This window comes from Hypanus sabinus, chromosome 5 (genome assembly GCF_030144855.1).
Source record: "Hypanus sabinus isolate sHypSab1 chromosome 5, sHypSab1.hap1, whole genome shotgun sequence".
Taxonomy (NCBI): Eukaryota; Metazoa; Chordata; class Chondrichthyes; order Myliobatiformes; family Dasyatidae; genus Hypanus; species Hypanus sabinus.
This window is the reverse complement of record NC_082710.1, coordinates 104,542,748-104,569,742: the sequence shown is the minus strand read 5'-3', so window position 1 is coordinate 104,569,742 and position 26,995 is coordinate 104,542,748. Positions and strand designations below refer to the sequence as shown.

Below are 26,995 nucleotides of genomic sequence, written 5' to 3'. Positions count from 1 at the left end.
TGCTCACCGTTTGACATCAGAATATTATCATCATCAGGCTATTTAGTAGATGTATTACTTGATGGAGCTGGGTCTTATGGATCGTAGTTACTATTTAGCGAAGCACCAGAGATTGCGAATGGGTCCCGCTGCTGTGGTTACGGGGGACTAACGGAATGACGTCAGGTGTACGCGCTGACGGCCTGAGGCGGCGGTTTCGCGGCCTGAGCTCTGATCAAGGTGGACGGACCCTGTGTGAGTTTTGAGCGTGACTGTCGGTGCCGTTCAGTCCCTAGGGGAGTGGCAGAAGTTACATCGGAACTGAGCAGGCTGGACCAGAACCCCTCGTTCCGGCGGTGAAGGCGACCCGTGACTACATGGTAGGCGAGCCGCCCCAGGACTACCTCCAGCCCGCTCCGAGACCTAACTGCTCCCGACCCCTGTAAACGAGGAACTCGCACTCCTCTGGCTATCCACTAAGCATTCATTACACCTATTGACAGCCCTGTCCTTAATCACGTTCTCCTCCCGTGGCAATCTTCCATTTAGTCCCCTAGCCAACCTCCACACTTGCCCCTTCCCCACCCATCTTCTATTTAATCCCCCATCCAGCCACAATTGCCCTTACTGCAGCTCAACCTCCTCCCATTTAATCTCCTATCCATCCTCTACAAATGCCCCCTCCCTCGCAATCAATCCCCTATCCAGCCTCCACAATGACTCCTTGACTTGTTACACCCCCCCCCCCCCACTTCGTGATTTTAATTGCCTGTCATCCATAACTCAGCCCCATCATTTCCCACTTCTCAGACATCATACCTTCCTCCCATCTCAAACAGCTCCTAGCAAGTGTCTTTGGCTTCATAAAATTGTCACTACCTTTTATCCTGCCCTCCCTCTCCTGTACCTCCTGCCAACACTGTGTAACTTTCTATTTGTATCAGAACCATCCATATCTCATCCTAACCAGTTACCACCCATCTTCCCCATGAGCTCCAATTAGAAAAGTGAATCGCCTGTTTCTAGTTTGCTGGAATTAAAGGTCAGCTGTCATTTTGCTAAATGGTAGAGTTGGCAAATGTTTTTTTTTGGCATTCTCCCAAATACTTCAAAAACAGGTCACCAATAATGTTAACAGGTTAATAATGTTGCCAGGTAGCTCAGTGGGAGGGAGTTTTTTCTACCTAAACTTTATGGGATTGCTTATTTTATAGTAATGAACCTCGCTTTGTATAAATTTAACACTTCTGTAAGCAAGATTTTGTCTTGTACTAAAGCATTTTAGATTGGCTATCAAAACCATTTTCTAAAAGATTGAGGGGGAAGAAATTTGGTCTCAGTGGTTAACAACCAGTAGGGCAAACTTGAAATGGTGCCATCTGAATCTGTTGAATTTTGTTACTAAGCGAGTTTTGATGTTGAAATCAGAAGGCTTTGTTAGAGCAAAATTTACGGAAGTAATACACATAAGAAGTTACAACTTAAGTAGTTTTTTCCTCTGAGGGTAGATATTCCTGTTACCTTTATCTCTGCACTGATAAAAGGTGAAAGTAACACTTAGCAGTTTGGTAAATATTTGAATTGCTTGTCTTTAGATTGAAAATAAAATCCCATATTGATTCCACAAGGACAAGAAAGCCAGTTTATCCATTAAGGTTGTTGTTCATGTTCAATGGACATAATTTCAAAGTATATATGTCTCCATATACAACCCTGAGATTCATTTACTTGCAGGCAATCACAGTAACTACAAGAAAAACGATAGAATAACTGGAAGACCGTACCCTACAGGATGGACAGGATTGTCCAGTTCATAGCCTGAGGTAGACTTACTGCAATCTACAAGAAAGAATCAGGACATTATGCATGGGATGGAGCTGACTGAGTCAGCAGCCCTTTGCGGATCGAAAGAGGCTGCTCATTGGAGCCTCTGTACCGGCCGGTGATGCAACCCAGGTAGCATGCTCTCCACCATACACCTGTAGAAATTTTCCAAAATCTTTGGTGACATACTGCATCTCCTCAAACTCCTAATGAAGTATAGCTACTGGCTTGCCCTCATTGTGATAGGCCCAGGATAGACCCTCCAAGATGCTGATGGTGAAAGGTTGAAGCTGATCATCGTTCCACTGCTGACCCCTCAGTGAGGGTTGATATATGCTCTCCTTCCTTCCCCTTCCTGAATTCCTCAGTCAGTTCCATGGTCTTGCTGACCATCTTATCTTTCTCACTCCTGCATGGATGCTTGTCACCATCGGAGATTCTGCCAACGGTGGAGGTGTCATCAGAAAATTTATAGATGGCATTTGAGCTGTGCTTGGCTACACAGCCGTGAGTGTAGAAAGTAGAGCTGTGGGCATCCTTGAAGTACACCAGATTGTCAGCAGAGAGGAGATGTCATTACTGATCTGCACTGACCATGGCCTTCCAATGAGGAAGTCAAGAATCTAGTTAGAGAAGGAGGTGCAGGGGCTTGGTATTTGAAGTGTCGAATAGTATGGGGGGTGATTGTGATGAATGCTAAGCTGTAATTGATAAACACTGGCCTAACATGTATTACTGATGTTCAGGTGCTCCAAAGCCAGTGGAGAGCCAGTGAGATTGCATCTGCTGTAACATACTGAGGTGGTGGACAAATTGCGGGTGGTCCAGGTCCTTGCTGAAGCAGGAGTTGACTCTAGCCATGACAGACCTCTCGAAGCACTTGGTCTCAGTAGGTGTGAGCGTTACTGGGTGATAGTCATTGTTGCCCCTTTGAAACGGGTGGGAACCTCCGACTGCAACAGTGATAGATTGAAGACATCCTTGAACACTCCAGCCTGTTACTTGGCAGAAGTTTATCTTTTGAAAGATGGAGTGATGTCAGCCTCTGAAATTGAGCACAGGGACACCAGATACTATGGGGACTTGTGCAGATGTAGTGTTAGTCTCCTACTCAAAGTGTGATTAGAAGGCATTGAGTTCATCGGAGTAAAGCATCCCTGCAATTTATGCAGTTAGATTGTGCCTTATAGGAAGTAATAACATGCAGATCCTGCCACAGCTGTTGTACATCCGATTGTGTCTCTAACTTCACAGTAAATTGCCTTGTTGCTCTCACAATGGCCTTCTGTGCATTGAAAGTGACCCTCATAGGGTTCTGGATTGCGGGTCTAGCCCGCAGCAGAATGTGAATCTCTGGTGCATCGATAGCTTCCTGTTTTGTATGTTTCATATGCTCTTGAAGGCACACATTCTTCCTCCCAGGGCTTAATGAAGTCAGCAGTGACTGTGGCACAGTCAGATTCAAAGATGAATTCCTGAATATGATCAAGTCCAAGGATTCGAAGCAGTCCTGTAAGTGCTCAGCTCCATCCCTTGCTGCAGTCCTCAGTGTCTGCCTGTATGCCAGGAGTGGAATTTTAACCGGATAAGGGGTCTCAGCTGGAAATATCTATTGATTTCATTTCCATAGATGCTGTCTGACCTGCTGAGTTCCTTTAGCATTTTGCATGTGTTACTCTGGATCTCCCAGCACCTGCAGAATCTCCTGTGTTTAAGTACAGTCAGGTTATTGGACTTATCAGAGTGGTGTAACAGTGATCAAGTATGTTGGCTCCACTGGTGACATGATGGTGGTAGTTTGTCAGTATCTTTTTCATGCTAGCCTGGGTGAAGTCCCATGATGATTGCGAAGGCGTCAGGCTGCAATGTCTATAACTGTTGATCAGTGTTCATCTTCTCATCTGCCACTGGTTGTCTGATTGTTGAATTTTTAATTGTGTTATTTATGCTTATTATGTTTTATGCTGCATTGAATCCTGAGTAACAATAATTTAATTTTCCCGTAGACTTGTGTATTGAAGTATAACAAGCAATCTCAAATATTGAATGACTGTTGTTTGAATAATTGTTGTAAGATTGCACTTGTCTTAAATGAGCAATGCAGTAGATCTTCCAGCAAATTTGCAACTTGAAATAATTTACTACCTTTTTTAAAAAAAAACAGGTTACAAAATTCATCAAATTATTTTGGGACGGGTTGCTGACTTCAGCCCATCTCCCCTACTGGGGCATAGGCCACCACAACAGCTCGTCAAAGGCCTTTTTCCTGAGCTAGTCTTTCCAGTTATCCCCTGTGTAGCTCATCAAAGATCCTTCCTCGCCCAGGGATGAGGACTTTGGAGCTTGGTGTTTCTGTTGTTCTAGGTTTTTAACGTGATGGAGGTTGCTAGCCCTATGCTCACCCCTCCACCTTTTGCAACCGGGTTTGGGACCATCCATGGTAGAGTTAGCTACAATTAAGTGGTTTGATAATTAGTTCGATCTTTCATACAAAGCAGTATAATTTATTATAGTTAAGTAAATTATCAATGTTCCTGTGCAGTTTGCTCCAGTTTTCCAGGACCTACATTGACTTATCTTCATAAAAAAAATCTTGTATTTCTTTTCTGTTCCACAGAAGTAGTAATTGGTGTGGAAAACAAGCAAAATGGCAAAGGTACTTTTTGGATTTTTTTCCTTCTGGTTGCTCTTTAGAAATTAGGTGTCCACAAATGGAGTTGCAATATTAATGAATCACTTATTTCCTCTTCAGTTTATCTGAATATGATTAAAATATACAAATTGTTTTTTTAAGAATATTAATCTTGTTTGTGAATTGCTGCAAGAAGCATGTTTTTGCATTAAATTAACTGGCTGTTGTGAGTTAAATGTAATTTTGGAATAAGCATGTCAGCATTTTGTGATTAACTTTTAATTCTCTGCCAGCTCTTGCCAAATATTTGAAGTTTTGCATTTTGAAAATATGTTGATTGAAAATATAGCATCAATCTAAGTTGCAGAAAGGAGTTTAAAAGATGTCTTCCATTTGTAAATACTCCATTATCTTATTTTATTAAATTTCATTTTCTTTCTCAAAATCTGACTTTCCAGAGAAGGCAAACTGGCACTAAAAAAAGTCTGTTTTTTTATTAGTTAAATTCAGGAGCTACTGTTCAGAATGAGTGTCATGACGTGTATAATGCCAGCCTCAGCTCACCACTGCCTCCTGAGCTCAATGACTCCAGACTCATTTCAAATTCAAATGGTTCCATTTATTATCAGAGAAAGCATGCAGAATACAACCTGAAATACTTAGTCTTCTCAGATATCCATGAAAAGAGAACCCCAAAAGAATGACCGACGAAAAACATAACCCCAAAGCCCCCTCTCCCTCCTCCCCAAGCATCAACCTCCCCCTTCCTCCATCCATTGCAGCAAAAAGGCATCAGCACCCACCACCCACCAAACAATAGCAAAGCACCCAAAGTGAGACTGATCTGCAGTTAACAAAAACTATTGTGTGCCTGGCAGTTGCGCTGTTACAGTGTCAGTCTGCCGCGTTGCTTTTTATTCTGAGAATTTCCGACTCAAGAATTGGCAGCAAACTCTCCCCACTGTCGATTGAAAGTGAGAGAGGTGCAATCACTCAACTCCAGAGACCCCCATCCACACATCCGCCTCAGCAAAATCCAGATGTTCTTTTTCCTATGACAACTCAGTCAGCAACACTGACCTGGAATCAGTCATCCACAAGGCCACACCCTGGATTTGGAATTGAGCATCCAATCTGGGAGTATGTTTCAGCATTGCTACATCATTCCTAATTTGCAGGAAACAACATAAGTGAGATAGCTGCCTTCTTGGATGGACATAAAAGAATTCCTGACAATGTCCAAAGCTGAAATGGAAGCTCAGTGGTTATGGCTTGATGATGAACTTCAATAAAAAAATAAGTTACAAAAAAAAAGAAAAATATTTATCCTTTAAACTCTCTAACGGAAACCAGTTATCTGGTAATGTGCACATTGGCCATTTCCATATAATGCTTTTTTTTCAATATTCTCTTCTAGTATGTATCATTGATTTTAAAAAATGCCTTGAAGCTTCCTTAAGCTATGAAAGGCACAAGATAAATGCAATTACATCTCTTTCGATGAAGGAAAATAAATTTTGTTATTTTCTGATTAGTGCTATTTTTCTCATTTCCTCCCTTTTGTTGCTGTTTCCTATCACACTTTGGAAAGAAGTTTAAGTTACTTAACATCGAATATGCATTAACTTGGCAGAAAATGTAGAGTCCAAATTGTATCGAATTTCAGCTCTGCTAGTAACAGCTTATGTCTGTTGCACATTTGTGCATGAAATCCATTCCTCATATTTTGTAAGTTAATTCTAAGGTCACATTAGCACTATCTTGCAGTAACTAGTGATTCTATTAAGAAATAAATTATCATTGTTTTCTCTCCTAACTTTCTGCTCCTCTTTTACAGGTGCTTTGCACCAAGGCCAGGCTAGTTACTTACCTGCCAGAGGTTCAGGTGTTGGTTAAAAGGATTGCAACCATTAGAACATTTGCCACTGCTGGCTCTTCAGGGTCTGATGAACCTTATGTTGCAATTGTACCACTTGATCAAGGTAAGAACGGTATTCCTCTTATTAATACACAAATGATTACAGATGTAATCTCAAGCAGAAAATCTCCAGCTCCTGCTCTAGGGTCTCAATAAGAAACATCAATTATCTCTTTGCCTCTGCTTGACCCAGTGAGTTCTTTCAACAGTTCATTATTCTTCATTGGCATTTACATTACAGCATATTAAAAAAAATTCATTTGGAGATTAGTATGTTAGATTAACATCGAAAGGAAGCAATTGTATCCAATATTTTTTATTTCTTATATTTCCACGTGACATAGAAGGAGGTGTGCTGCCTATTGCATTTCACTTTACTTTATTGTCACCAATTGATACTAGAGCGTACAATCATCACAGCGATATTTGATTCTGCGCTTCATACTCCCTGAAGTACAAATCGAATTAAATATAATAAAAATTTTAATTATAAATCATAATTAGAAAATAGAAAAGGGAAAGTAAAGTAGTGCAAGTCAGGTCCGGATATTTGGAAGGTACGGCCCAGATCTGGGTCAGAATCCGTTCAGCAGTCTAACCACAGCTGGAAAGAAGTTGTTCCCAAATCTGGCCGTATGAATCTTCATGCTCCTGAACCTTCTCCGCGAGGGAAGAGGGACAAAAAGTGTGTTGGCTGGGTGGGTCGTGTCCTTGATTATCCTGGCAGCACTGCTCCAACAGCATGCGGTGTAAAGTGAGTCCAAGGATGGAAGATTGGTTTGTGTGATGTGCTGGGCTGTGTTCACGATCTTCTGCAGCTTCTTCCGGTCTTGGACAGGACAACTTCCATACCAGGTTGTGATGCACCCTAGAAGAATGCTTTCTTTTTTGCTTGAAGCAGTATTATCAATTAGTTTCTTGCATATTTCCCAGTAATATGTACTCAGTGACCTCTTTGTTAGGAACCTCTTGTACCTAGTAAAGTGGCCACTGAGTGTATGTTTGTGGTTTTCTGCTGCTGAAGGTGTGTTCAGTGATGCTCTTCTGCACACTACTGTTGTAATGCTTGGTTATTTGAGTTATTGTCACCTTCCTGTCAGCTTGAACCAGTATGTCCTCTGACCTCTCATTAACAAGGCATTTTTGCCCAAAACTGCCGCACACTGAATTCTTTTTCTGTTTTGTTTCTTGACCATTCTCTGTAAATTCTAGAGACTGTTGTGCATTATTAATCCCATATCATCATCAGTTTCTGAGATACTCAGACCACCCCATCTGGCACCAACAAACATTCCATGGTCAAAGTTACTTAGATCACATACCTTCCCCATTCTGACATTTGTTCTGAAGAAAAACTAAACCTCTTGACCATGTCTGCATGCTTTTATGTATTGAGTTGCTTCCTTATGATTGAATGATTAGATATTTGCATTAACGAGCAGCTGTACCTAATAAAGTGGCCACTGAGTATATTCTCTCACACATTAAATTGGAAACAGAGTTCTTGCCTTTCTCATAATGATTTTGTGTTCTAAATGAGAAAAATGCACATAGAATCGAACTTGCCAAAGTTGACAAGTTTAAAAAAAAAATCCCTGAGGCCTGTCTTCTTTCATAATGTTTTGTTAACATATAAAAGCATTTTCCCCCAAGCATAATCAATATAAGCAATTATCCCTGAGCAATTTTAGGAGTTCATTTTTAATCGTGTTTTTTTTTAAGTTGAATTGATATCTCATTTTTCCCCGAAAGAAACTCATATTGAGTCTCATCATTCTTTTTGTAGACAACTTATTTGTGATATTATTCTTTCAACCTCTTCTCTCATGTTGTTTAAAAGTCAATAGCCTCCCTTCATTTTGAACAGTTTTAATTAGTTAACTGTTAATTTGTTTCAAATTAATTCTGTCCAAATTTTGACTGTTGTGTTTGAGTCTGAAGATCCTAGGTGGAGTCCATTGCAAACAGCCACATAATCTATTGATGCCACTTTAACAAAGAACTAGTACATTGGTATTGTTGCCTGCCTTTAAATGAGTCTTTAAATGCCTGTCCTTTTTAAATCAGGTATTTATAAACTCATTTTTTTAAATGTTGTCTATTGAAGATTTCTGAAAACCAGACTACCACGGTGACACCATTTTAACCACTCAGTTTAGTAAAAAAAAGTTGTGTGATGCTGCTTTTCAATTTACAGTTAATGATACAAGGAAAAAAATAGTGCCTACATGGAAAATCAATACACGTGTAAGCATTTATATTTGTAAAAAGTAGAATTCCTAAAATGATCTCTAGTTAAGAACAATAATTCTCTTAATGGCTAGTGTGATATTTTTAATATCACACCTCTCCTCCACTACATTTATGTAATCTTGGTGCTGAGTTGTGCTCTTGTCATATTTGTTAGGTTTGCAGACTGTATGGCCTGATGAAAAGATGGGGCCATTTGGACCTCAGGATCAAAGATTTCAACTACCGGGTAACATGGGGTTTGATTCCCATATTAATGGTGTCACTAACCTGAAAAGAATCCCAGTGCGTAAAATGCTGCCAGATGTGCTGACAGAGCCGTTAGCAAGTGAAAAGCACGAGTTTGTCCTCGCACAGTTTGTCAATGAATTTCAGGCAAGAAAACAATATTTAATAATCTGATATTTTCAAATGTAATTATCAACATCCTTTTACCTGTAATTTAAAATGTTGCCATCCAGCAGTTTAAAAAAAAAATTCCTTTTATGGAATTGCTGATTAATAATTTGAAATATACAGGTGATGCTAGTTCTCCTATTTGTATTGCTCTCCGCTATCTCTTTACTGCCATTTGTTAATGATTGCTGATACGTGGAAACTTAGCACATTGACTGAGTCACTGAATCTAATGTAATAGTCTGCACTCTTTGGCTGGCTCTTCATTGCAATATTAAATGGTAGGATTTTAGTTGGTTTTTCATTAACATAATTAGTATCTTGTATGAAGTATCAGACTTGCTTAAATAGAAATATTACAAAATTAATTTACCTTTTTGCAGTGTGTGTGTTTAAATAGCTCAAAATTACTCTAATAATGTTATTACTGGTAGTAATTGTACGACAATTTAGGAACAAGTAATATGTAGACAACTGAAAATTGCTTTTTTTTTTACCTCCCATCAAGCCACTCTTGTCTAGGGCAGCAATGAAGGTCCTCCATTTCTGGCAGTATTCAGGCCTTTCTTCATCATGTCAGTAGCTTCTTCTCAATTTTCACTGCTGTCAGTCATTCAAGTACCAGGTGAAGACTCAGGAATACCATTACAGTCAAACGTAGAAGGACCCTTCTTTGCTGTTTCTATAACAATTTTGTTTTACCAATCGGGGTTGTTAGCCCTGAGCTGAACCCCTGAACCTGGATGACCAGTGGATCACTCTTAACCTGGTCTCTACCTTTTGACCTGTTTGGCATGGTGACCCTTCCAAGAGCCAAAGTATAAAGTCCAGCCAACATGGCTCTCGGGTCATAGAGACATGCGAGTCTCCAAACCCAATGACAAGATTGTGGTCTTCTTGGAGGGAAAATTGCAATACATAACACTAAATGGGTCCTCGATTATTAACAGTTGTTCTGTGGGAATGATTTAATGAGCATTAAACTTCCTTGAGGTCTATATTTGGTAAGCTAGTTTTTTTGCCATATTATCACTTTCTGCTGTTGTTGCACAGTATATTGTTTCAAGCTTAAGCTTTTAAATATATGCAATTGGAGCAGGACAAATTGGTTCTTTTGCATTGATCTGGTGTTGAAACAGTTTCTGGCTTTTATTTCAGGGAGATGAAGTTGAGCCACAACCTCAGCACATCAGTGTTGCAGAGAGTTATTTTACAAATGCAAAGGTGGAATGTCTCATACAAGTGTGCCCAGAGCTTCTACGCAAAGGTCTGTTGCATGTAATTATTTTGTTCATAAAGTACAGCAATTTGTACAGTTGAATAAATCTGCCATGATTGAACGGTAGAGCAGACTCAATGGGCTCAATTCTACTCCTACGTCTTGTGGTCTAAACTCTAATAATCTACCATCTGACCATTTGGAAAGCTTGTGCTTTCAGCATCTAGCTCGCCAGGGCCCTAGTTCTCTTGTTTCACCATATTCATTGGAAAAATATTAATATAAATCTGTATAATATCTTAACAAAAACATCAGAAGTGTATTCAAATGTTAAAAAGTATTACAAGAATAATATTCAATAATACAGAAAAGCATTTAGAGAAGTATGAAATCAAACCAGATCAGCATGATCTTATGAAAAGGAAGCCCTGTTTGACAAATTTGATAGGATTCTTTGAGATTTATAGCTCACATCTGTAGATGTAGTGTATTTGGATTTTTAGAAGTCATATTACAAGATGCCATGTAATGGGTTAGTACATACAATAAGACACATGGTATTAAGGAATTGTGTTACATGATGTGAAGTTGGTTATTGTATGGAAGACACAAATAAATTAGTGTTTTCTTCAGGCTAGAAGGATGTATCTAGTGAAATGCCAAAGATGCAGTACCTATGAATGCAAGTACAGTCGGCCATCCTTATCCGTGAGGGATTGGTTCTGGGACCTCCCCGCGGATACCAAAAAATGCAGGTGCTCAAGTCCCTTATTTAATCTGTCTCAATGCGGTGGACTTTAGGACCCGGTGGAGCTCCGGACCCGCTGTCTGCAGCTGCTGCTAAATCTGCAGTGTTTCTGTTTCGTTAACGGAAAACAATCACGATTGAAAATAAAGTGGAAATAATAAAGCGATCGGAAAGAGGTGAAACGCCATGGGTCATTGGAAAAGTGTTAGGCTATAGTCGGTCAACGATCGGAACAATTTTAAAGGATAAAGTGAGAATAATGGAGCTTGTGAAAGGCCTTGCCCTGATGAAAGCTATAATTATTACTAAGCAACACAGTGGTTTAATTATTGAAATACATACGTTTCTTAAGTGGTTTATATGCATAGAAAGGTAAAATACATACTATATACTAAGACAAACATTTGACTAACTGACGCTAAATAATACTGGATGTACCTGTTTCGACTTACTTATAATACCTAATACAAAGTAAATGCTATGTCAATAGTTGTTATACTGTATTGCTTAGGGAATAATGACATGAACAAAGTCTATACATGCTCAAACAACAAGTGCTGAAGAGAGAACTTCCGGGCTTTCCCAATCCGCGGTTGGTTGAATCCGCACATGCAGAACCTGCGGATAAGCAGGGCCGACTGTACATAGTTTACTGCTAGTATCTTTACAGGGAGGCGGGATGGTGAGGAATATTTTAGTGTCAGGGCATTCATTAGAAGTTGGAATGTTATGTTGCAATTGTATAAGATGTTGGTAAGGCCACACTTGGAATGTTGTGTTAAACTTTTGATCACCCTGCTATGCTAAGTTGAAAAGAGTCCAGAGGAGATTTAGAAAGATACTGCCAAGTCTTGGGGGACTGAGTTACAGAGCGAGTTTGAGAGACTTAGAACTTATTCCATTGGAGTGTAGCAAATTAGAGTTTAGTCTGTGGAGGTGTTCAAAATATTGAAAGGTATAGTTTGGGGGAATACACACAGAATTTTTTTTCCCTGAGTAGAGAACCAAGAACTGGAGGACATAGGTTCATCGTGAGAGAGACAGAGATTTAATAGTAACCTGACCTCCAACTTCTTCATAGTCTATTTATGGAAAGAGCTGCCGGAGGAAGTGTTTGAGGCATACACATTAACAAAATTTAAAAGGATGGATAGGAAAGCTTTAGACCACAGAAGCGTAGTGGTTAGCATGACGCTATTACAACTTATAGCACTCCAGAGTTCAGAGTTCAATTCTGGCTACGTCTTTAAGGAGTTTGTTGGTGCTCCCCGTGTGGGTTTCTTCTGGGTGCTTTGTTTTCCTCCCACAGTCCAAAGATGTACAGGTTAATAAGTTAATTGGGCATTGTAAATTGCCCCCTGATTGGGCTAGTATACTGGGCAGTATGGCTCATTGGGCAGGAAGGGCCTGTTGCACACTGTATTGCTAAGTAAATAGACAGATGTGGACCAAACAAGGGCGAATGGGTCTGGCATAGATTGCAATCTTGGACTAGTTCAGTGAAAGGACCTCTTCGTGCTGGATAGCTCTATGAATCTAAGTGTGAGGCTTTGCATTTAGAAAGAGGAACATAAAGACAGATTGTTACCTAAATGGATAAAGCTGAGCCAAGTATAGAAAGATCTAGGTATTTATACTTTCAAATCACAGAATGTTAGCATAGACTTACAGAAAATGGTAACGAAAACAAATGGCATGTTGGCCATTATTAGAAGGATGCTGGAATCTAGAGATAGGGAAATGTTACAATACATGGAGGTAAGACCTTACCTGGAGTGCAATTTCTTAATTAAAAATGGATATACTAGGATAGGAAGCTGTTCAAAAGAGATTCACAAGTCTAATTCCTAGGATGAGAGAGCTGTCCTATCATGAGCAATTACAGAAGTTAGATGTATGTTCTTTGAGGTGTGATTTATTGAAACACAAAATCCTGAGGGGCTTGACAAGGTAGATATACCTTCCCGAAGTCCACAATCATTTCCAAAGAGGTGAATCTTGAACAAGGGGACATGTTGCAACAATGGGGACAGTGATCTAAATTTCTTGAATTTTGTATCTTGAATGGTGTATCTTTCAGTTCATTAACTTAGATGGTTCTGAAGTCTAGTTTTCAGGCTATATATTTAAAGGGGAAGTAGATCCATTTTTAAATATCGGAATTGAGGACTGTGTGAATCTGGAACAGGAGATGAGATCTGGGGTGGATCAGGAAAGAACATACTGAATGTCAGGTAGCTTGAGCAGCCAAAGGGCTGCTTTCTCCTGTCTTCTTGCATTCTAAAGTCTGTTTGGCATCAACAAAGTCCCAAGCTTGCAGGATTATCAGTTTTAATGTATTGTCTCAGAGAAAAGTAAAGATAAAATTGTGATTTATAAAATATGATATGTTGTTGCCCACTCATCAATTCAATAAGTTTTGGATGTTGTTGGGTGGTGATAACCACACTTAACAAAGCTTTATAATGTTTTATATATATTGAATATGTAAATGCTTAACTAGTATATTTCTTTATCGAAAGCTTTTCAATACAATCACACTCCGTCTTTTCGTTTTTCACTTTTGTTAGACAAATTGTTTCCAGAAAATGCCATTTGATGTTTCCCCTTCTGATATGACTAGTTCATCAGAGATATTAATAGTTTAGAAACAGATTGTACATAATCTTGGAGGTATAATGACTGAAATCCTTCTATGTTAGTAGGTGAGAAGGAAGGAAGATATTTCTTTCTTGCCATTTCTGTCCCATGTTTTAACTCCCCACCTTCAGTCTACCAGTGCAATATCCATATAAAGTCAATAAAGGAGCAAAGTCTTGTACAAAAGTAGTGAGGACATGTGTCTGTTTTTAGCTTTTGGCTTTCTGTGGTTGGAATAGGCAATTTGATTGTCACATTCTTCCTCAGATTTTCAGTCTATGTTTCCCGAGGCCCCAGCTGCTGGATTTACGGTTCTTACTGTAACCCAAAGGAGTCTCAATGATATGACTATATGGAATGAAGCCGTCGAGGAGGAACGTGAACAGCTGCTGGAAAAAGTAAGTAGCTAATGGTGTAATATATGACTAAAGGAAAATATGAAAGATAATTGCAGAGAAAGGGTAAACATATAATAATATTTGTAAGTTTCAGTATTCTTCTTGTGTCATTGTGTAAACTACTTTGCATTGGATGGTGTCATGATCTGATAAAAATGAATCCATGGCATATCAGGACAGTGGCTACACTGATGCAGTGGAGTTGAACAACTGTTTGGACTGGAAGATGTCCTGTTGAACTCAAGGAACTTTATAGTAATTTCTTGAATGTGTAGACCAAAGGTTCCCAACCTTTTTTTATGCCATGAAGCTTTACCATTATCCAAGGATTCAGTGAACCCCAGGTTGGGAAACCCTGGTGTAGAGATGCAGAGTGTACTCTGACATTCATTAATACAACTAATGAGTGAGACTGAAGCCCAAACATTGGGATTTCCAAAGAATTCGATACTGCATTATCACCCTTTATTCTGACTAGCATCACTTCCTTATGACTGTCAGCAGATGGCACTCTTACTTTGGATGAATCTGTTGAATATGCACAAATTTTACAATTCATATCACAAAAAGACCAATCCTGCATAGATTTTAGTGTTGATGATCCAAGTAGAAGAGCATTATAGGAAGCTCAGTAATCAAATTGTAAGTAAATTGTCTTTGGCATCCATTAAAAGGAACAGAGCAGGGAAACATATGGATTTCAGATGCATTCTATATGTAAAAAATGAGAGGCTTGGATGTATGTAATTTTAATAATTATATTAAAGTATTAATTTTGTTTTCAATTACCCAACACTCTTGCTGCATTATGATTCACTTTATTAAAAAAAACACTTCAGGGCTGATCAGGATAGCCTAGCTACAAAATTTATCTGGTTTCTCATTTGGCTAAAGTAAACTGTTGTTGGAAGTATTGTTGTAACATTATGTAGAGAAATGTATTTTTATTGCATTTTCCTGAATTAGGGAAAATATAATGCTGTTGTTCCTCTTGAATGAAGCAGCTTATCCAGATTTTTAAAGATTAAATTCCTTTCTGATGTCAGCTGAGATGTTGGCACTGTGATTATAGATTTTCACTTGGACGTGCTAACACTTGTACCGGGACTGAGGATAACTGCACACAGAAAATCTTCATGGAGTGATTCTTTGAGTGAATCAGAGGATGTTTCTACATCTCCAGCAATTTCTCAGACCAGTGAAAATTCCACGGGAGTGTTTCTGACCTTGCAGTGATCATTCTTTATGCTAATTACTTTTTGACGTTTTGTAACTGTTTTAAAGGGAGGAATATTCACTTTTCTGAAATAACTTGTTGAATATCTCATTTGCAAATTTTACATCGGCTTGGTTTATGTCTTATGATTTAATTCTAAGACATAAATCCCTGTAATAAAATCTATTTATTTATTGAGATACTTCCAATCCTTCAAGTCATGCCGCTCAGCGACCCCAATTTAACCCTAGCCTAGTCACAAGACAATTTACAATGACCAATTAACCTATCAACTGGTACGTCTTTGGACTGTGAGTGGAAACCAGAGTACCCCGAGGAAGCCCAAACAGTCATGTTGCAAACTACAAGCTTCTTACAGACAGCGGTGGGAATTGAACCCTGGGTCGCTGGTACTGTAAAGCGTTGTGCTAACCACTACGCTACTGTGCGGGTATGTCACAACCAATTTGATTAAATGGAAATTTTACATTAAACTAATGAGTCAACAAAGAAAATGGTGGCATGGACTGAAAATGCTGGATGTAGTCTGGTTAGGTAAGAGAGAAGCAGAGTTGACCTTTGATCAGAAATAAGAGGTTTATCCTACTCTGCCTTGAGAGTTTTTTAAATGAATGCCCAAGTCTTTATATCAGATTTCCACCATGTGTAGATTTTTAGTTTTCTGAAAGAAAATAATTTTTTTCGGCTTTGCAACCTAGTGACTATGCAGAGAAGCATTATCTGCCATAATTATCACTGACATATGTCATGCAATTTGTTGTTTTGTGACAATAGCACAATGCAAGACAGAAACAAACATTACCACGGTATAATAAGATGGTTATTGATATGTTGGCTGAGTCTACAAGACCCTGCAGCTTCTTTCAATCCTGTGCTTTGGAGCCTTCATACCAGGTTGTGATGCAACCAGTCAAAATGCTCTCCATTGTACATCTATAGAACAGAAAAGCTATAATTACAAAGACCACGAGTGTTTGGTGGCATTCTAAGTTGCCTCAAATTTCCTATGAAGCAGATCCACTGGCATACTGCCTTCGTGGGTCCCATCAATGTGGGTGTAGGACAGATCCTTTGAGATGTTGCACCCAGAATCTGAAGCAACTCACCCTTTCCACAGTTGATCTTTCAATAAGAACTGGTGTGTTTTTCCCCAACTTCCCCTTCCTGAAGTCCACAATCATTTCCTAAGTTTACTGATAGTCAGTGTGAGGTTGGTTTTGTGACATCACTCAACCAGTCAGTCTATCTCACTTTGACATGGACCCTCATTGCCATCTGAAATGTTATCAACAACTGTGGTGTCATCTGCAAATTTATGTAGCATTTGAGCTGTACTTAGCCAGTCGTATGTCAAGAATACGGAGAAAGTGGAGCAGTGGGCTAAGCAAACTTTATTGATGTGCATCAGTGGTGATTGTCAGCGAGGAGATATTATCACTTATCCGTACTGACTGGTGTCCATGAAGTCAAAGATCCATTTGCAGAGGGAGATACAGAGATCTTGGTTTGGACACTTGCTGGTTCATACTGAGGGCAAGATGGTATGGATTAAGACATATAGGACATATAGAAGATGGTGAGGTTATGGAATTCTTTACCACAGAAGGGAAAATTGCTGTATTTATTTAGGAAGAGATGGATTTCTGAAGCTAAAAAAAAACAAGTGATATAAAGTTAGGACAGAACTGCTGTTGAGGTAGATTACAATATTGAATGTCAAAGCAGGTTTAACAGGCCAATGGCCTACACTTACGGAAAAGAAGTGTACTTTTTTCCATTGATGCTGCCTGGCTTGCTGCGTTCCCCCAGCATTTTGTGTGTGTTGCCTTGGATTTCCAGCATCTGCAGATTTTCTCTTGTTTGTAATGGTACATTTTCCTGCTGATTCCAGACTGCTCAAACATAAAGTATAGTGTATTTGTCTGTATTTCCATTTGAAGTTGCTGAATTGTATAAGAACAGGTGGTTTTAGAAATGCTGTGATGGGTTATTCATAGAATATTATTTATTAGAAAATGGATATGCTGTGGCTGTTGATAAAATATTGAGAGATATCCTTGATTTTTTTTATACATTGATTTGTGAGTTGCTTTACTAATTCACGCTGGAAAAGGCATTTCTTCTTAAGCACCGTTGAGAAGGTGACAATAGGCCAGTCTCTTAAATTGCTAGAATCGGTGCAGTCTGATGCTGGCCAAATACTGTCAGAGGTCCAGCATTACAAGTCAGAAGCTGGAAAGCAAATGTCCATCTGAATGCCATGTGGCATGGATTCCAGGTTATCTATGTCAATTCCTTTGGGAGAAAAAAGAATGGTCTAAGAGATTTAAAATAAACACAAAAGAATTTCAACCAAGATGGAGGGCTCACTTTAAGAACTGGAGTTCAATTGTAAACAAGGGAAGGCGGAAACCTGATTGGTTGTGGACTAACCAATCAAGAGGGACGTATGACGGGGATATATTTATATCACTGGATTAGACATGCCTAGGCATCATCCTTGATGCAGATGGCAGAGTTTGTCATCAAAACGTTGGTTAAAATTGCTATCTGCACCAGATGTATGCATTGATATCTCAGATGACCTGGGCCAGGAGAGAAGAATAACCACTTAAAAAGCTGCATGTTGGAAAAGGACACACTGAAATATTTGAAATGAAGCAATAAAAACACAGTGGAAGCCTGTAACACCAAAGGGAAAAAAAAGTGAGCAATATTAGGGGAAAATAATGAAAATTGGCTTGAGGTTGCTCTGGAAAAGGGCAGAATGGCAACTAGAAGTTGAAGCTGTGAAGTATTTGTTCTGTAATTCCAGAACAGGACAAAGGCTGTTGTGTTTTCAAAAACTGCAATTGCCTTGTAAGGCTATAGCTGCTGATTAATATAATAAGGTTGATGGCTGCATTCAAATGGCAATTACATAAAGATACTTCACTGACAGGGCACCAATCTTAATGCTGGGCTGATTACATTTTAGACAATACTTAACCCCGTGTCCTCCACACCTGAGGCCATGTAATTATGAGGTCAAGCAGTATTAAAGGTTGAGTGTAATTGGACTAGTTCACAGAAATGGAATTCAGTCATCACTTTCAAGTTAGGCATTGTGTCGTTTTTATATATTTTGGCTTTTGTGTCCTCTTTCACTATTAAGTGGTAAGACAATGCAAGTTTTGAAACTTACAAGTAGGGTTGTTTGAAGCAAGGAATTTCTGTACAGTGGCACTGAGAGATTTGAAGGAGCAAATACTATGGAGTAGAGAAAAAATGTATCATTTTTGTGCGAATGCTACACATTTATCAGTTATCACTAACGGTTTCTGGCATTGAAGTAGTACTGATGATGCCATGAACATTTTAGGTAAAGAATTCAGGATTTTGAGCTGTTGGTTAATTAATTGCACGATTCTTTCAAAATCAGATTATTGTTGAAGGTAATAAAGGGGTGACGGGGTGCAGAGACTCCTCGAATGTACTGGATGCTAATCTCTTTGGGCAGACTTTGTTAAATTTTATCGGATCTGAGTGTTATTGGCAAGAACACCATTTATTGGTCATTTCTAATTGTCCTTGGAAAGTGGCAGCCATCATCTTGAATCATAGCAACACTTTCACTTTAAAAAAAAAGTACACTTCAACCTTAGGTGCTCCTGGCCTCCTCTGCATTGGTGAGACCCGACATAGACTGGGGACCCCTTGTTTGGCTTCTCAGCTGTATCTGCAAAAATTGTACTTTCCCGGTGGCCAGTCGTTTCATTTCCTACCCCATTCCCATTCTGACATGTCTGTCCGTGGCCTTCTCTTCGGCCTCGATGAGACCACTCTCAGGTTGGAGGAGCAACACCCCAGATTGTGCCTAGGTAACCTGCAACCTGATTTGTCTAACTTTGTATAATTTTTAATTATAGTGCCTATTAGTAAAAAAATGTTTTCCACCTTGTTTTTAGGTTTGAAGTAAAGAAAATGAGGCATATTAAAACTGGAAATGTTAATTCATTATATTGAGCATATCTGAGAACGATTAAAATCAATTGTGTTTCAATAAATGATCTGCAATATGTTACTGATAAAATGCATATGAGCAACAGAGGGTATTAAATTATTAATAGTTTTAAGATATGGAGTCCTGTTCATGCGGGCCATCCCAGGACGGTATCTCTATATTCTATCTTCTGTCTTCTTACCTCAAATCCTCTCAGATGGTAAAATGTCTAAGTGGTTACCCAGTGCAGCTAAATACTCGAGTTCATAAAACAATAAACAACTTAAGTCCTTGGCAGCGCCTTATCATAGAGTACAATCAATGGCATTCAGATTGAGTTGAGTACAACTTTTATCAGATTGAAATCTAGCAAAAGACATTTTTAGCATTGGTTAATATTCTACAGTCAACAGTTATTAAAAATGTTATTAGTAGTCAATATTTTGTTTATATATCATTTATATCGAGCACTTTGTCAATATTTGCAATTCAACTGTTTTTAATGTGGGAGTTAATGCTGTTCAGAATTTGGAAAATAAATGCCAGCCATTTTTGCTGCTAAATAATTGCAAACTCATTAAACCAACTTACTGGGCTTTAATTATGTTATATTCTGTCTTAATTTAATCTTTGAGACCTTGGGGATCTTGCATACCATTTTAGCTTAAACTTCATCTTTCAATTATTACATTTAAAATGATAATTTAAATCAATTATTGTTTGATTTCAAGCTAAGCAAGCATATATTTTTCAGTTCATTAATGGTGCCAAAGAAATCTGCTATGCCTTGCGCTCAGAGGGTTACTGGGCTGACTTTATTGATCCATCTTCAGGACTCGCTGTAAGTATTCTCCACAATTTTTTTTTGCTTATAGTCATTTGAATGAAAGGATAAAATGATGGAGATACTCACGTTGAGAAATGAGACCTGAAATCAGCAGACAAGGGGAGTGGAAATAAATGTTGATTCAATGCTACCAATTCTAACCAGCAGAGAAAGGGGAACAAGGGGACAGACAAAACAAAAGAGAAGGAGATGAGGAGAAACTGAAAGGGAAAGAAGATGTGGTGCTGAAAAGTTCTGTAAGAAAGCTTGAAGCAGGTGGTCTTGGTAGAAATGACAGCTCCTTGGGAAGACCATATTGAGGAGAAGTTTGAGCATAAAAAAGCCGAATACCAGGAGCTGGTAGAGCAGTGCTAGAGATAGGGGTGGAGGTCACGATGCTGGCCTGTAGAGGTGGGGTTTTGCTGGCTGCTCCCTGGGCAGAATCTGCTCTTTCCTTGGCATTACAGGGACTGCAGAGAAAAGAGTTGCCATGACTGTCACAGCGGCTGCTGAGTGAGCCTCCAGGTGACTATGGATCAAGAGATGTGACCTGTGGACCAGTACTGCTGGGACACGAGCCACGGCCTGACCAACCCTGCATGGGTTGCCTAGGTGAGGGTGTCTGATGTTGAAAAGCCCAGTGACCCCAGGTTATATCAGGTAGTGTCCCAGTGCATCCTAGGATGGATCTCAGCATCGAAGAGAGTGACAGAGGCTAGTGAATAACAAGAGGTATATCTGGAGAGGTGTAAATATAAGACAATGAATGGAATCTGAAACTGCTAAACCATAGGAAACGATAGATACTGAATACTGAGATTTAAGACTCTTGGTTGGTTATCTGACATTGTTGAACTTCAGAGGCTCCGTGTGCTGTAACCTTTGAATTCAGCATTTCTCTCTCCCTCTCTCTCTCTCTTGTTTTATCCTTCATCATCCAGTAATGCCTTCCCAGATTTATCGTCTATTATCCTCTGCCCTTTACAACGCTTTCAATTGGCACCACTCCCCTTCTGACAAAAAGTTATGCACCTGTACAGAATTTTGCCTGATCTGAGTATTTCCAGTATTTTCTCTTTTCATTTAATTACTGAATAAGATGTGACTTGTATAGAATTCTTTATCTATTGTACCTTTAAAAAGTAGGAATTTCTCCAAATAATATCCAAAGTAAGGCATAACAGTTACACAACTAGTAGAGCTGCCCTCTCTTAGCACTAGAGACTTAGGCTCAATTCTGACCTACGGTGCTGTATTTCGGTGAAGTTTGCACATTCTCCCTTTGGCTGCATGGGTTTCCTCTGGGTACTCCATTTTCCTTCCACATCCCAAAGATATGCCACTCTGTAAGACATAGCAACAGAAATAGACCATTCGGCATCCTGGAACCAATCCCATGTGGATAAGGAGGGCCGACTGTACTTTTTCTAGCCTATACTGTGTATGTCTAAACAATGTGTTCCATAAAGAAATGAAAAGAACAGTTGTTTGTGTGTTATTAGTTTAGGCAGATTGTGTTTAACGAGATAAACTGTCCATTGGCCTGATAAACTAAGTAACACCTCCTGTCTATAAAAAGAATAGACTAGTCTTTATATTGTGCATTTTATGTTTCTTTCAGGACTTAGAGCACAAACAGCATTGAATATTGAACAGTACACCACAGAAATAGGCCCTTCAGCCCACATTGTAATAAACAATTTAATGATACCCCATCACTTCTTCCTGCACATGGATACCATGGAGGCTCCATGATGGAGCTGACAGTTTACAACTGTTTCCCCTCCCCCCCCCAGACCAGACAGTGATGCAACCAGTTAGAACCTCTCCTTGGTAGATCTGTAGAGATTTGCAAGTGTCTTTGGTGATGTACCAAATTTCCTCAAACTCCTAATGAAATATAGCCACTGCCATGCCTTCTTTGTAACTGTATATTGGGCCCAGGATAGATCCTCTGAGATACAACGTTGACACCCAAGAACTTGAAATGGCTCATTCTTTTCACTTTTGATCCCTTTATGAAGATTGGTGTGTGTTCCCTCATCTTACCCTTTCTGAAGTCCACAATCAGTTCTTTGATCTTACTGATGTTGAGTGCAAGATTGTTGTTGCAACGCTACTCAACTAGTTGATATATCTCGCTCCTGTACACCTTCTCGTCCCCATCTGAAATTCTACCAACAATAGTGCTATTATAATGTTTGTGAATCGTTGGTTTGTGCAAACTTGTAAATGATAGAAAATAAAATTCTTTGAAACTCCTTTGATTGTAACATAAAAATATAAGTTTCTTTGTAAAATTTGTGATTTTGGCCTTTTAGCTTAAGCACTGATCAATTTTAAATATGAATTGTTCAGAGGACTGGTATGTATTACATTTTGAAAAGCGCAAATGATCTTATCTTAATAAATTGTTTATAGGAATTGTACTATCTAGATGTTACTACCGCTTACCAAGTTGCTCATAGAAATGTTGGTTCTTGTTTCATAGTGAATATTATAGCACAGTACAGGCCCTTCAGCCCACATTGTTGTGCCGGCCTTTTAACCTACTCTAAGATCAATTTTACCCTGCCCTCCTACATAGCCCTCTATTTTTCTGCCATCAATTTGCCTATCTAAGTGCTTCTTAAATGCCCCTAATGTATTTGCCTCTACCACTACTCCTGACAGGGCATTTGACATACCCACCACTCTTTGTGGGGGTGGGGGGAACTATATCTCTGACATTCCCCCCCTCCCTACTTTCAATAGACAATAGGTGCAGAAGTAGACCATTCAGTCCTTTGAGCCTGCACCGCCATTTTGAGATCATGGCTAATCAATACCATGTTTCCTGCCTTGTCTCCATATCCCTTGATTCCCTTATCCATAAGATACTTATCTAGCTCCTTCTTGAAAGCATCCAGAGAATTGGCCTCCACTACCTTCCGAGGCAGTGCATTCCAGACCCCTACAACTCTCTGGGAGAAGAAGTTTTTACTTAACTCTGTCCTAAATGACCTACCCCTTATTCTCAAACCATGCCCTCTGATACTAGACTCTCCCAGCATCTGGAACATATTTCCTGCCTCTATCTTGTCCAATCCCTTAATAATCTTATATGTTTCAATCAGATCCCCTCTCAATCACCTTAAAATTATGCCCTGTCGTATCAGCCATTTCTGCCCTGAGGAAGAGGTCTCTAATTATCCGCTCAATCTGTGGTTCTTATCATGTTTACCTCTATCAAGTCACCCCTCATTTTCCTTCACTTCAAAGAGAAAAGCCCTACCTCACTCCATTTATCCTCATAAGGCATGTTCTTTAGTCCAGCATTCTGGTAAATCTCCACTGCACCCTTTCTAAAGCTTCAACATTCTTCTTCTAAAGAGGCACTAGAACAGAACACAACAGGGTTTTAGAGAGCTGCAACATTCTCTCACAGGTCCTGGACTCAATCCCTCAACTAAATGAAGGCCAACATACATTACGCCTTCTTAACAACCTTATCAACTTTGAGGGATCTATGGACATGGATCCCAAGATCCCTCTGTTCCTCCATACTGCTAAGAATCCTGCTATTAACCCTGTATTCTGCCTTCAAATTGGACCTGCCAAAGTTAATCACTTCACATTTTTCTAGGTTGAATTCCATTTGCTGCTTCTCAGCCCAGCCCCACATCCTGTCAATGTCCTGTTGCAACCTACAACTGTCCACAACTCCACTAAACTTCGTGTCATCTGCAAACTTAGTTACACGCACTCATCCTGGTCACTTAAAGATCACAAAAAGCTAGAGTCCCAGAAGAGGTCCTTGCAGAACACCACTGGTTACCAACTCTAGGCAGAATATGCTCCATCTGTTAACACTCTCAGCCTTCTATGGGAAAGCCAATTGTGAATCCACACAGCCAAGCTTCTCTGGCTGCCATACTTCCAGTCTTTCAGAATTAGCCTACTATGGGGGAACCTTATCAAACGCCATACTAAAATTCATAATCACTTCATCCTAGGTATTAAAATTGTTTAATAGGTCTCTCAGAGTAATGCAGTTTTACTTTTATGATCACTATCAGGTTATATCAAAAGTTTAAATATGCTGGATTTTTATCAATAGCTTAAATGTGTAGAAACCAATTTGAAAAATTAGTATAATTTCATATTGAGGAACAATTGTTTATTGAGGATTATTTGACAGTAAGTGCTTTATTCAGTAAACATACAAGTATCCATCAATATTCGTCTTTTATTTCTTCCAGTATTTTGGCCCGTACACAAATAATACACTGTTTGAAACGGATGAGCGCTATCAGCATCTGGGTTTCCGCATTGACGACCTTGGCTGTTGTAAAGTTATTCACCATGTGCTCTGGGGGACACACGTATTCGTTGGAAGCCTTTTCACAAATGCACCCACAGATTGCCTTGTTATGAAAAAATTACAAGGGAACAAATAGCCTTGACATGAGACATTGTTTCACTACTGACAGGAAATCAAAACCAAGTTTGAAAACTATTTTAACAATGCATTTAAGTGCTCATGCACTTCAACAGGAAAACTATAAGATGTGAAATATATTGGAGATATTTATTTTAGTTTACATTTAATGACATTGTACAAGACTGTGATCATGAGAAATGTCTCTGGGATATGCACATTTGCATTCAATATAAAGAAAATATCACTAAAGAAACCAGTTTCAGCAGTTTTCCAAATGTATTTTAAAAACTGTTTATCGATCCTGTGTTCTGTGGTTTGATCCAGTTCCATTGTGGCAAATTAGGTTTCTGAGAGCCAGCATGATTCTACATTTCCTAAAGCTTCAGCATGGGTGCTACTCTGTTTTCATAGAAACATCGGGCTTTCCACTATTACTTGTTGTGACTTACAGTACTGTTCAAAAGTCTTGGACACACATATGCCATTGTCCACAACACTAACTACATGGGAAAGAGACAATATACTGGAGAGGCCTTACACAGTACTGTATTGTCAATGTGGAGCAGAGAGTGAGTTTGTAAATCTGGTGGGAGCAAAGGGTGTTGGGAATAGTGAGGGTGGAGCTGGCAGGAGGGGTTTCAGACAGATGGCAGAGGAGGAGTGCCAGGGCAAGGAGGGTGGCGCAGGTACAGACACACCCAGCCCTGAGACACCAGGTAAGGTCATATGATTCCAAACAGTTGGGTTATTAATCATTACAGAAAGTCTCTCTGGTGCCTCCCTCTCCCGGCCCCCTTCCCACTTTCAGTCCACAAGAGACCCATATCATTCACATATGTCATGATTTTTTTTAATATATATTATGACTTTTGCACAATGCTGTAATTTTATCCTAAAGTTGTTTAAAGCTTGGGATGTTTTTCTCTCTACTTGACAAAAATCCATGTAGAAACAACATAATCAAGATTGGATAATTTCTTAATTGTAGAATAAATGCTGTCAAAGAAATGACTTGTTTGGGGAAAGTTCTGAGGGTCCTTGTAGCTTTGCCTGAGAGGTTGATGCAGCTTTGCTTTAACATCACTTGTGACTCCCAGCACTGCGACATGTCATGGGGTCATACAGGAGTAAAAGAGGCCATTCAGCTTATCACTGCTTGGTGATGCCTGGGCAACAATCTGTATTAATCCCTTTTTCCTGCCCTTGGCCCAAAACCTCTTCTGGCTGAGTGATTCAAGTGCTTGTCTAGACACTTCTTAATGCTGTCAGTGAGTCTGCTTTTATCATTCTCTTAGCAGTTTATTTGGATTCTCCCTACACTTTCGGAGAAAGGTTCCCCTCAGATCTTCTCAAAATTTTTGTCCTTCAGTGTAAATCTGTTCCTCTTGATTTATCCAGTTGTGATGTGGGTAAAGGTTTCCTACAGTCTATACCTTTAATTTTTATACCTCTATCAAGTCTCTCTTACCCTGCTCTGTTGCAGGGAGAATGAACATAGCCTCTCCAGTACCTCTTCAGAATTGAAACTTTTTATGCCAGGAAACATCATGATGAAGCTCCCCTCGTCTCCTCTCCAGTGCATCATAACTTTAGTGTTGTGGACAATGGCTTCATAGCTGTAAAACAAGTTAACCATCTCACACAAAATGGCACAAAACACTTGTCCAGGTTTGCTCATGAAAAGTTTAAAGTAAATGAATTATTGCCACTATGCATATTCTATAAACTCTTAATTTCAGTGTGATTGACAACAACATTCTCACTGGGTGGCTATGGTAGTCACTTACAACAAACCTCAGGAAACAAACCAACATTTTCATGAGAATTGTGCTGAGGGGCATTGACATCAAAATAGTACAGTGAGTGAAATTTGGTGAAGTTACTATGATCAAGACCGTTCATGTTTTACAAGAATTTTGCTGACAATGGATTGAAGGTTATCAAATTTCATAGAATTAAATATTATTGACACAATGCTGTTTTATTCAATTATTTGATAACACAAGAACAATAAGCACTTGCTACTCTTTTCACATGTAGTTAAATCTTGACAAATTAATTTTGCCCAGCTATCAACAAGGATGATTCAGAAATAAAAACAAAATACCGAAGATACTCAACCAATCAGCTAGCATCTATGGAGAGTAAAATTGAGTTAATATACCTGATAGATGTATGCATTAAAAGTGACGTGTTTCAGCTATTCATTGTTTCCAGGCATATCCTGCAATCTGTGCTTAATGCTATCCATGGCACCTACTTTTTTGTGATTCCACACTCACTTCTTTTCAACTTTAATGATTGCAAGCTTGAACAGTTCTTAAATGCTCCAGGAGGACTTTCCTCCATTTTCCTGTGACTCCCATCTCAGGCTTACCATGAAACAATCACAGAAGTGCTGGAAGGACTCAGATAGTTGGGCAGTATCTGTGGAAAGACAAACCAATGAACATTCCATGCAGCGGGCTTCTGAACTAAAAGGAGAGCTTGGGGGAGGAATGAGATATTTCACAAAGCTTATGC

General features: G+C 39.3%; 1 protein-coding gene across 3 annotated transcripts; it reads left to right on the top strand.

The window, feature by feature from the left end:
* The first annotated feature begins 46 nt into the window (after window positions 1-46).
* mmadhcb (metabolism of cobalamin associated Db) lies at window positions 47-26,446 on the top strand. Of its 3 annotated transcripts, XM_059970288.1 has the most exons (9): window positions 47-359; window positions 1,714-1,935; window positions 4,421-4,459; window positions 6,273-6,417; window positions 8,761-8,978; window positions 10,158-10,266; window positions 13,874-14,004; window positions 19,978-20,064; window positions 24,291-26,446. In XM_059970288.1, the coding sequence occupies exons 3-9, from the start codon at window positions 4,451-4,453 to the stop codon at window positions 24,486-24,488; spliced, it is 897 nt and encodes a 298-aa protein (XP_059826271.1). In that variant the 5' UTR covers window positions 47-359; window positions 1,714-1,935; window positions 4,421-4,450; the 3' UTR covers window positions 24,489-26,446. The 3 variants fall into 3 exon arrangements, with proteins under 3 accessions (XP_059826271.1, XP_059826272.1, XP_059826270.1); XM_059970289.1 differs by lacking the exon at window positions 1,714-1,935 and having other exon boundaries at window positions 47-234; XM_059970287.1 differs by lacking the exon at window positions 1,714-1,935 and having other exon boundaries at window positions 49-359.
* The last annotated feature ends 549 nt before the right edge of the window (window positions 26,447-26,995 follow it).